This window comes from Carettochelys insculpta, chromosome 6 (assembly GCF_033958435.1).
Source record: "Carettochelys insculpta isolate YL-2023 chromosome 6, ASM3395843v1, whole genome shotgun sequence".
In the NCBI taxonomy this organism is placed as follows: domain Eukaryota; kingdom Metazoa; phylum Chordata; order Testudines; family Carettochelyidae; genus Carettochelys; species Carettochelys insculpta.
Window position 1 is genome coordinate 107,868,085 of NC_134142.1, and position 12,274 is coordinate 107,880,358.

A 12,274-nucleotide genomic window follows, 5' to 3' on the forward strand; every position below is an offset into this window, starting at 1 on the left:
CGGCTGCCACCCCCAGCCTGCCAGCAGGCGGCAGCTTCTAATGCTGTGGCTGCTGCTCAGCACCATTGCAGGCAGCCAGGTGCCAACACATTCCACACACACAGGGCTGGGGGAGGAGAGCTCCTGCTCTCTGCCACAACTCTCCTGCCCCTTCAGCTCCAGTGGCTCTGGTGAGTTGCTGTCATTTATTGGGGCGAGGTGGGGCCGCAGATAATGTCCATTATTTTCAAAGTTGGTTAAATCGAGGTCCGCTGAATTGAGGGTTTACTGTAGTCCATATTAAAAATAATCAGTTTCCTCAATAGTCTGAAAATTACATTTATTTTTGTTAAATGATTGTCTTTTATAAACATCATTCATTATGTCTACTTTAGGTTATAAAGCCTTCCTAGTTCTGACTCCAATAGTAACATATATTCTAATTTCACAAATGCTTATTGATTTTGAAACCATTATTCGGGGCTCCTATTTTAAACATACATGATTTTTTCAAAAAGCTTAAAATCCTAACAGTCACTTTTTTGTTTCCAGATGACATTTCTCGTGTTAAACTTTCCATCCAAAACCATCCAACTGATGATTATATTAATGCAAACTATATGCCCGTAAGTCTTATACAATCATTCAAATTAAAAATTGGGTCTGTTTTGTGACTGCTTGATAAGTTATATGACGCTTTAAAAATATTGTGGTCTGATCCTTGAAAATAGTGACATAGTTTTATTTTTATTTTAGGGATACAACTCCAAGAAAGAATTTATTGCTGCACAAGGTCCCTTACCCAACACTGTGAAAGACTTCTGGCGTATGATTTGGGAAAAAAATATCTATGCTATTGTTATGTTGACAAAATGTGTTGAACAAGGCAGGGTATGTTTTTGTTAAGACTATTTTTCTTTGAGATCCAATCTGCTAATGCTAATCAATAAACAATAACATTTTTATATTTGTTCACACTGGATTATTTGGGACCCCAAGGTCTTCAAAGGTTATAGAACAAGCATGAAGTTTATTTCATTCATTTTCATGTTTGCATTACTGTTTGGGGTCTAGCAGGCATAAAGCTGATGGCCCCTAATTGTCAGGAGGTGAGACTGAGCCTGGGACCTTAGCAGCTAAGACTATGAGTCTCTATCTCATGAACAAAAAGCCAAGTCTTTCTTAGCTAGGGCTGTAAATCAGACATCACTCTCACTTTGTCAGTGCCTCTGGATTATACAGGAGTTTGGGGACAAGGTGGAATTTGTCATTGAACAGTTTATTTAGGTACATTTTGGAGTTTTTAGCTTTTTTCTGAGGCATCTGTAATGGCCCTTGCTGGAATAAGGATATGTGACTAAGGCTATGTCTACACTAGCCCAAAACTTCGAAATGGCCATGCAAATGGCCATTTCGAAGTTTACTAATGAAGCGCTGAAATACATATTCAGCGCTTCATTAGCATGCGGGCGGCCGCGGCACTTCGAAATTGACGCGGCTCGCCACCACGCGGCTCGTCCCTATGGGGCTCCTTTTCGAAAGGACCCTGCCTACTTCGAAGTCCCTTTATTCCTATGAGCAGATAGGAATAAGGGACTTCGAAGTAGGCGGAGTCCTTTCGAAAAGGAGCCCCATAGGGATGAGCCGCATGGCGGCGAGCCGCATCAATTTCGAAGTGCCGCAGCCACCCGCTTGCTAATTTAGCACTGAATATGTATTTCAGCGCTTCATTAGTAAACTTCGAAATGGCCATTTGCATGGCCATTTCGAAGTTTTGGGCTAGTGTAGACACGGCCTAAATGAACCAGCAAATTAAACCAATATTGCAAAAGCAGAAATGGAGAAGCATCAAAAATGCCAGAAAATACACCCATGTCCTCCAAATGATTTCACTCATGTGGCTCTGAACACAGGATTGTGCTTCAATAGTATCTTAAATGGCAAAAGTGAAAACAGTTTTATCCCCTTCTTGAGAATGTTCTGGTTGGTCGGCTGGCCACTCAGACTGAAATGCCAGAAGTGAAGCTACATGAGGAGCCTTATCTTTGTTTCATTTGTATTTTTTGTGTATCATTTTTTGTCCCCCTTCCACCGTACATGCTTATATTTATTAAACTTCCATTTGGACCTGATATGCTTCCACTGAATTCAGTGGCAGAAGTGTCGGTGACTGCAGTGAAAGCAGTAGCCAAGCCGCCTGTAAAAATTAATGGAAAAAAGATTCATTGAACTATGTAATTCTCAGTATCACACAGCTGAGGCTGATTAAAAATGCAATCGGGTACACATGCTGAACAAAATAGAATTGGTTTTGAGCCAGAAGGAATATAATGTACGTACTTATTTTGACAATGAAAGATATCTGTACTAACTTCAGGTGCCCTAAAACTCATTAACAACATAATCCAAGCCATACTGAACAATCAGTCTGACAAGAACTCTTCAGAAAAGCTGCCTTCCCACCTCTTTGTTATTCCAGGAGATTGCCTTCAAACATCTGGAAAAAAGTGTTTCAAAAAGGGATCTTTTGCTGCATATGCAGGTCATAAGAATCATATGAATGGAGGCCTAGAAGGGACCTCAATAGGTACATGTATTATCTAGACCATGCTTGACAAGTGTTTGTCTCTGGAGTTTTCTAAGAACAGGATAGACAGATTTCATTACTTCTGAAGGCAATTTGTTCCGGTTTTTAACCACCCTTCCTCTTACTTTTTAAGACTAGCATAAACAGTATCTTTCAACATATGTAGCTTCATCCTGTTGGCTCATTTTTATTTTAAAACAAACCATGGGGATAGAAATGTTCACAATATGAGGAATTTTCAGTTGACTGCAACAGGTGATTTTGAAATCTCAGAAAGTAAATAAAAGCACTCTGCATTGAAATGAAGCCTCACAATTTCCCAAAGAATGAGAATTCTGAAATTTTATTTTTAAGGAAAAAGCAAAAATAGTATTTTGCTTTAACATTTCAAATCAAAAGTGATGAAGCTTCATGAGGTGCTCAGAGACCAGACAATTCTGTTTCTTGCTCCCAGCTGAGGTCTTCAGAATTGAAGCATTTTGGAGCAAGAAGGGGATCAAGTATAAATATAAGAAATATTACAACCTTTGTTTCATATTAGAGGCAGCATACTTTGAAGCAGAGTTTCCTGTCAATGGGTGAGAGATTTACAGGCACAAGTCCCACTAATAGTAACAGATCAGACACATCAAGGATAAACCTCCATTGACCAGATAGTCAGAGGGACTCCACATCCATGACTCCTGTTGAATTCATTGGGAGCTGTGGGTGCTCTGAACCCTTGGACTCAGACCTCAGATATGTAACAGATGACACGCATGTGGCTACATCATAACTACTTTGGCACAGAGTGCACTGGGATGGAAAGATGGAGGAAGCTTTCACCTTCTCACTCTAAGGCTACGTCTACACGTGCACCCAACTTCGAAATAGCTTATTTCGATGTTGCGACATCGAAATAGTCTATTCCGACGAATAACGTCTACACGTCCTCCAGGGCTGGCAACGTCGATGTTCAACTTCGACGTTGCTCAGCCCAACATCGAAATAGGCACAGCGAGGGAACGTCTACACGCCAAAGTAGCACACATCGAAATAAGGGAGCCAGGCACAGCTGCAGACAGGGTCACGGGGCGGACTCAACAGCAAGTCGCTCCCTTAAAGGGCCCCTCCCAGACACACTTTCATTAAACAGTGCAAGATACACAGAGCCAACAACTAGTTGCAGACCCTGTATATGCAGCACGGACCCCCAGCTGCAGCAGCAGCAGCCAGAAGCCCTGGGCTAAGGGCTGCTGCCCACGGTGACCACAGAGCCCCGCAAGGGCTGGAGAGAGAGTATCTCTCAACCCCCCAGCTGATGGCCGCCATGGAGGACCCCGCTATTTCGATGTTGCGGGACGCGGATCGTCTACACGTCCCTACTTCGATGTTGAACGTCGAAGTAGGGCGCTATTCCCATCCGCTCATGGGGTTAGCGACTTCGACCTCTCGCCGCCTAACGTCGATTTCAACTTCGAAATAGCGCCCAACACGTGTAGACGTGACGGGCGCTATTTCGAAGTTAGTGCCGCTACTTCGAAGTAGCGTGCACGTGTAGACGCAGCCTAACACCGTTAATTCCCAGTATGTTTGTACAGGGGGCAGTCATAGTTCAGCTGCACGCATTGAAGATCAGAAGGGGGTAACTAGTGCTTCTGGTAGCCCCAGAAAAGGGTGTCTGGACAGGGCACTAAAGTTACGTTAGTGATAAATGTAACTCATTGTGTTTATACCAAAGAAAAGGTGTATATGCAGGGCGTGAAAATAAAGCAATGAAAATCAAGACAGGAATTGCATTTTGTATTGCTTTACACCTATTGCCATCTAATCTTGTATAAGTGAATAAATTGTACTACCTCGTTTTCTTTTCAATTTCCCAAAAGCTAATTACGATTATTGTGGTTTCAACTATCTACTGAATGTGGTCAGGTCCAAGATGGACTATAATATAGGGTAAAAAAGGGGAAATATACAGTTTATCCTTGTACTATTATCTCTTCCTCCTCCCACCTGGCTTTTTTTTTCCCTTTGCACTGCATAAATGTTTCCTGCATTGCTGCTGTACAGTATAGCTAACCTTTCACATTTTATTTTTAGACAAAATGTGAAGAGTATTGGCCAGACAAAGGAACCAAGCATTACGGTGATATTACCGTATCATTGATCTCAGAGTTTGTCCTTCCAGAGTGGACAATAAGAGACTTCACAGTGGAAGATGTGAGTAATTCACTGTGTGTGCATCACACTCTTATGTGGAAATGTATTTACAGCATCTCCGTGAAGAGAAACTCCAGATCAGAATGGGGAAAGCAATCATTCCTACAGATGGCACCACAAAAGTAGAATGTAGCTAAAGGAAAAGTATAGTACAACTTGTTTTAATGTGGGACATGATAGTGCTGCTTTCCTTGCTGTTCAAGGTGCATCAGCAATAGGCCTCATGTGGGAGTCAGGGACTGTATGTGTATCTGCTGATTGGATACAGAATTTGACCTGTCAGCACTCTGTTATATAACCCTTTGATGGGCCTGCTAATGAATTGCCAGCATGGGGTCCTCATTTGTAATTTAAGGGATGCCTGCATGAAAATTTGTCTACAGGATCCAGTCACATTATGGAATGACCCACTGTCATGATGCAGAGCCCATATGTGGTGATCCTGCAACCCAGGTTGACATGAGCAGGCCTGACTCATACACAAAAGAATCCACAGTGCAAAGGCAGCAAGAGAAGATTTTCAAATGTCTGTCTGGACAAACAGCAACGAAGGGTCCTGTGGCACCTTATAGACTAACAGAAAAGTTTTGAGCATGAGCTTTCGTGACCACAGACTCATTTCATCAGATGGCATCTGATGAAATGAGTCTGTGGTCACGAAAGCTCATGCTCAAAACTTTTCTGTTAGTCTATGAGGTGCCACAGGACCCTTCGTTGCTGTTACAGATCCAGACTAACACGGCTACCCCTCCTATACTTGTCTGGACAAAGAGTCTCCTCAGCCATAAAGGGAAAATTGAATAATTTATCCTTAAACTAGTGTGCAGTTCACAGGGGCTAACTGTAATAGTTCCAAACTAGCTGCAATATTTTCCTTCTGTAATAGTTTTGTGATATACTTCTGAGGCCTAATTTCTCATCTTCAATGTATGTTTTCTTAGAACAATGCAACTGAAAGCCACACTGTTCGCCAATTCCATTTCACCTCCTGGCCTGACCATGGTGTTCCAGAGACAACAGACCTCCTCATTAACTTCCGACATCTAGTACAAGAAAACATAAGTCAGAATCCCCCAGATTCTCCTACACTGGTGCACTGCAGGTACAATAATTCCACCATGGCTTCCTTTTCTAAGCAAATTAAATACTAAAATGTTTCTTTTCAAGCAGGTGAAAAAGCTCAACACCTTAGCTATTTAATGAAATGTATTGTCCATCCTGCCAAGCAATATGAAAGGGCCTTTAACTATATACCTGAGAAATGCAACAGAACAGAGTGGATGCCAGAATCCAGTTCATTAAGGGTTTGGCGGTGGTTGGGGGTGGAGTGGAGGAAGGACATTGGTTTTGGTTTTGGTTTTTTGTTCTGGTGTTTTTGTTTTGTTTTGTTTTGTTTTGTAGTCCTTTTGGGGTATCTCATGAACTGGAAAATTCAGCAACAAAAATTGTCTTATTTAACACTTTACCTAGAATCATAGAACCTGAAGGGACCTTGAGAGGTCATCTAGTCTAGTCCTCTGCACTCTTGGTAGAGCTATGTATTATCTAGACCATTTCTAACGGGTGTTTGTCTAGCGTGTTCTTAAAAATCTCCAATGATGGAGATTTCACAATGTCTCTAGGCAAGTTATTCCATTGCTTACCCACCCTGACAGTTAGGAATTCTTTTCCCTAATATCTATCCTAAACCTCCCTTGCTTCAGTTTAAGCTGATTGCTTCTTGTCCTATCCTCAGAGATAAAGAAGAACAATTCTTCTCCCTCCTCCTTGTTACAACCTTTCATGTCCTTGAAAACTACTATATAGATACTGGTTTTTGTGAGCCAAGAAGGAATCCTACAGCTCTGCTTGCAATGGTGATAAGAATTCCCATGGGCTGTGAAGGCCTTGATCCCAGTGACCATTGTTGTCAGCTGATACCTTCCTAACAACTTCAGTAGCTTTGTATTGGGCGCTGGGTTATATATAATTAAGAGAAAAATAATAGGTGAAAGGCTGTCATTCTTCTGTCTAACGTATAGTCATTTTATTACAGTGCTGGCGTTGGCAGGACAGGTACTTTTATTGCAATTGACCGCCTGATCCAGCAAATGGAAATGGATAACGTCAGTGATGTGTATGGAGTAGTATATGATCTTCGAATGCATCGACCTTTAATGGTGCAGACAGAGGTAAGGTTAATCTTTCTTCTTTTTAACATGTGTGAAGACAACTTCATAATAGCTCGTGAAAGGCAGTGTAAATATACAGCTCAGAAGTATGTCCACCACAGAGGATTTCTTCTTGTCTTATCCAACCATTTCAAAATGTTCTATTTTTGTCAGCACACCAAAGGAGTGCCCAGCAGGGACCTACTGAAGGCCTAATGGGGCACAGAGCTCCTTGCAGTCATCCCCAAATCAGGTTTCCACACATTGTGCCTTGTATCTTCCCAGTGAATGCAGCTGTGCCTATGGCCCATAGTAAATCCCACAGAGCTTGCTACCAAAAGGTGGGGAGCTGGGAGCAAAGTGATTTCCTGACATGAAAGGAGGGAGCCAGAGGCTAAGGGAGAAATTATTCCAGCTGGCAGGCACCATTTTGGAGCACTGCTGTTGGGCCTGTGTTTCTTCTTTAAAGTTTGCCGCAGCTGATCATCATCCAGAGAGGTCCAGCTCTCCGTCTCTGTGCAGGCAGGGAGTTCTGCATATACTCCTCTTTCTTGTCCAACACGCTGAAGTGAAAGATGGAGAAATCACAGACTCTGCTCCTTGGGCTAGGGGGAGATATTTGGGCTTCCATGTAGTGACTGCCACAGCACTTGGGATGGAGAGCCTCTCCCAGAATTAAAGTGTGCTACGGCATTTATTTATCAGTTAGTTTATTTTGTGGGTGTGACAGCACTGTCTTTATACGCCCTTTCATTGCATCTCCATGCTGAATGTTCCATGTGGTTTGTGTAGGTCTTTCACATATCAACAAAGGGAAGTAAAACATTTCAAATAACCAGGAAAACAGAAATGTAAGAAACCACAAAAATTGTCAGGGCAGCTCTGGGTCAAGTATGGTACCTGAAACTGTATTGGCAAGCACCTAAGTTAATCTGCAGGGCCTCCCTCCGTCTGGAAGTTGTACTGACTACTTGTGTCACTTTTATCTCCAACGGAACACCTCTCTCTGCTGGTACAAGGGCCTCTTTCAGCTCCTTGCTCCCATCTGCAGCCACATCATGTCAGGACGTTTTTTTTTTTTTTTTTTACTTTGAATAGATTCAGTTTGATGGGGTCTCTTTTTAAAGGAGCGAACAGTTAAAAGGCCACTGTCAACTTGATTTCTTTTAAAACTAGTTAAAGAGTGCTCTATCAGATTACTTAAAATTATACAGTATGTCTTCAGTTTAACGAGGTGCAGGGGTGGAGGGGATTTGTTACTCTGTGCTTGATATTTAGAAGCGTCTTGGATCTACCATTCTCGTATTCTTCCCTTTCTTTCTATGCTAAATTCCTGCCTCTTCATTTGCAGGTACGGCTTTGCTGCTGTAATAAACAGCAAACATTTCCTCTCCTGCTCCAATGGGCATTGATCATCAATAGAACAATTAATTGAATGGCACACAAAATATTGTCAAATGTCCCAGATAACCGTAGCAATTTTTAACTGTTGTTTGCAAAAATAGTAGTATGACATTTTTGGATGGAAACATGACTTCTGAAATAATTTTCCATGTGTATTTGTTTCTGCCCTTAGCTTCAGTTGGTTTAACTCATAACATGGGCTCTGTGAAAGTCCATAAGAAACTTGGCATAACCAAAATCCATGAATGAGATAGTTGAAGTGACCATCAGTCCTGTATTGGGCAGGACGGTGCTGTATTTGGGCTCCTGGGGAGTGCTGGCAGCTGCCGCTTCCCTGGGGATCCAGGAGAGGGCCGGCGGCTGTTGCCTCCTTCCCGGCTCCCCTTGGCTTAGAGGAGCCGCTCCTCCCCCTCATATCTCCCTGTCCCATATTTGGGACAGGGAGATATGGTCACCCTAGAAGTACTTTACCGCTCTGATAATGGACTATGTTGATGTCACTAGGTCTCCCTACAGGTGCCCTGGACCTTTCTATACAGAGCTAGTTGCAGAACTGGGGCCAAATTTGGGGATACAAAAATTCTCAAAGTATATTTCTGCTTCTAAACAAATCAAACATGTTGTCTTTATCACAGGGAGTGATGGATTGTTGGGGCAACTGCTTCTGTTACTTTTATATGATCAACAGGAATACTGATGGCATAGTGCATCTGTACACTGTCTGAAAAGCACCACAAACATAACTCTCGCAGTGATATATTTGTTACAATCTATAATACCCTTCATTCTTTTTCTTTTTCTTTTTTTCTTTTTCTTTTTTTCTCATTAGGACCAATATGTCTTCCTAAACCAGTGTGTTTTGGACATTATTAAATCCCAAAGAAATAAAAAATCAGACCTTATCTACCAAAATACAACTGCAGTGGCAATCTATGAAAATTTTACACCAATACCAACTTTTGAGAAAGCAAATGGCTACCACGCATAACCAGTGAGAGAAGAAATGTCACTAGGAGACTATTACTGTTCTGTACACACAGGAAAACAAAATGCACTGTTATTTTATGTGTTTATGTACAGTTTCTTTTATTGATTTCTCAGTCTTGTATATTTAATTTGAAGATGCCCATGTAAAAAGGCTACTTGGAGATGTGGGTGTGTATAAAAAGAAGCTGTAAGGTAACTGAGGGAATTGCTTTATTTTGGGAACTTCACAGTACTTGTATGTGAAGCAACATTTGCAGTCAAACTCGTGAACTAGGTTTTAAATATTAAAAATAACAAATTATACAAGCTCTTTTTAAATTACAATTTTGTATGATTTCATATGCAGATACCTGGCTTGTGGGTTGTGGAATATATTTTATAAAAGTCAGGAACATATTTTATCTACTGTACCTAGTTACTTACTTGATGGATATATGCTTCATTGTGATTTGTTACTTTTGATTTATAAGGAGTACAAATGCCTCCTGCAAAGTGGATGCTGATATTTGGAAATTGTGCCTTTTCTGGTTATTACTCTATAGACTAAAGTAATCAGAGTCCTATATTTTTGTACTGAGACTTCTAATTAGAATATAGATTTTAAATGAGGCTCGTATTAAAATTTTAATTGTAGTAACATTGCTGGTGGGATGCTCCCAGATTTAGTAATCTTCCTCTCTTCTTTTGTATTCCACCACAACCTCCAGAGGCCTTATATCACAGTGCCTCAATCTAGAGAAAAAGGAAGGTAAGGTGTGTGTGTCATTCTGAGCTTTAATGTGCGTGTATGCATGAGAGAGAGAGAGAGAGAGTGTGTGTTGGGAGAGGGAAAGGAGCTCCTCTCATTTCTAGCTAATATTTCTGTTTTGTAGACTTTACAAGGATTTATTTAAAGGTGCAATATGTGATTTATTGAATAATGATTGCTCTACTTTAAGGAGAGCGTTACTCAGGTTGTCTGTTTTTAATTATTTTTACTTAAATATATAAATCTGTGAAAATTTCAGACTGATAATTTACATGTCAAAGTGCTCCCAAACAGGTTCACTGGCTTTATCCTCTTTAGCAAAAAGTAAATGCACAAATATCTACTGTATATATCAATTACTAGAATCAGTTGTTTCAACTTGTTCAAAACAGATGTATGTTTTATCTTGGTGCATCTCAAAACTATAATTTAACTGTTTTATAATTGTTTCCAATATGCTGCTGCTGCTATTTTAGTGGATCCTTTTAAAAGCTATATATTAATAGTATGTGTCAAGGATTAATTTGGATTTATTTCGCTGGTACATTAATGCTAAACTTATTAAGGCATTACCAATGAAGGACTTATTTGTTGTTTTTTAAGGGGTACTGGGGTGTTTTTTCTTCTATGGATCAGTGCACTGGTTGCACTGCAAAGTATGAAGTTCAGGGACATCCATAAAATAGCTATTAAAGTTGTTAAAGTCTTATGAAGGATTAATAGCCAGAGTCCCTGGGATTCCAGAGCATTTGAAAGTCAATTTGTATGACAATGATGGCAAAAACTTCTACAATTTTTGGAAATTATTGTGGCACTACAACAGGAAGATGGCTGCCCTGTAGAATCCACTGTTGGTTGAAAAATCCCAGGCATCCTGGCTTTTGTAGTCTCACATTTGGGAACTTAAGTATTGGCAATGGTAATTTTAAAAACCTGATGGGTAACTGAGGTATGTGATGTAAGCAAAACTGGAGATCCTTAACACAGTTTGACCATGATTCAGAGCAGCCATTTGTTGTTTTCATCTCCTTTTCCATCTCCATTTCCTCCTCCATCATTCTTAAAATCAATCAAACCATTCCATAAGCCTACTTCTCAAATAGAAGTGGACATGGTGATTTTTTTTCACCCTGCATCCATTATAAGCTGCCAATAGATGTCAACCAAGTGCAGATACAACAACTTCACTTTGCTTGGCAGCACAGACCAAGCCAAAAAAATATCTAGGACTTCACTAAAGAGAAGGGCCTGCCTCTTTACGTTGTTGGGGGGTGTTGTTTGTATGAAACAATGAAATATAAGATTCAAATACTATTACTAACCTCTGCAGAGGGTGCAGTTTGAGGGTATCATGAGAGTGCAGTTGTTATTCTGGGGACAGCCCAGATGGCCCTTGAGCCCAAGTATACTGCTCTGGGTTTTAAAAGTGCCTATTTTATACAGCAGAGAGGAGTAGTGAATGCACTCTCTCTCTGTGTTTATGCTGTTGATTTTACACCTGCATTACAGAGTCACTGTTATTTGCCTTACATAGCAACAGAAGCTCAAAAAACTAGCTATAACTATGACTGTCCATTTTAGTCTAAACACCTATAATAAATTGTTGTACTAACAGTGATTAAAGGGGGATCCTAGGTACAATTTGTTTCAATCATGAAAGCAATAGAATAAATATTTGTCAAGAGATTCCTAAGTAGTAAATAAAAACTGCGTCTATTCAAACCTTTTTATGGATTCCAGGTTCCCAGCACATAGACCTAAATCAGGAGTCTGGATTAAATATGGGAAGAACACAATAGATGAGATTACTGGGCCAATCTTGTCTAAATAAAACTTTCACTATTCCCAAGCCAGTTTACTTCCCATAGGCTGTGTCTACACTACCTCCCTACTTCAAAAGGAGGATGGTAAGTAGGGTGTTGGGAGTTTATTAATGAAGTGCTGCGGTGCATATGCAGCACTTCCTTAAGCAAATTCCCTCCTACAGCAACTTTGAAGTGTTAAACTTCGATGTGCTGGCTTGCGTCTAGCGGTGGCTCATCCGCCCATACTTCAAAGTGCCTGGGCAACTTCAAAGTCCCTTTACTCCTCAAAATCTTGAGGAGTAAAGGGACTTTAAAGTTGCCCAGGCAGTTGGAAGTACCAGCGGGTGAGCTGCGGCTTTGAGGAGTAAAGGGACTTCGAAGTTGCCCAGGCACTTCGAAGTACTGGCGGGTGAGC

At 40.9% G+C, this 12,274-nt stretch overlaps 1 protein-coding gene across 1 annotated transcript in view; it reads left to right on the forward strand.

Annotated features, from left to right (window-relative positions):
* The window catches only part of PTPRJ (protein tyrosine phosphatase receptor type J), a 182,443-nt gene extending 170,386 nt beyond the window's left edge, over positions 1 to 12,057 (forward strand). Inside the window, exons 19-24 of the mRNA XM_074997783.1 lie at positions 532 to 605; positions 736 to 870; positions 4,646 to 4,765; positions 5,707 to 5,867; positions 6,801 to 6,936; positions 9,149 to 12,057. Of these exons, the coding sequence (XP_074853884.1) occupies positions 532 to 605; positions 736 to 870; positions 4,646 to 4,765; positions 5,707 to 5,867; positions 6,801 to 6,936; positions 9,149 to 9,307 (785 nt within the window). The 3' untranslated portion in view covers positions 9,308 to 12,057. The remainder of the gene's footprint in view (positions 1 to 531; positions 606 to 735; positions 871 to 4,645; positions 4,766 to 5,706; positions 5,868 to 6,800; positions 6,937 to 9,148) is intronic.
* Positions 12,058 to 12,274: the final 217 nt, after the last annotated feature.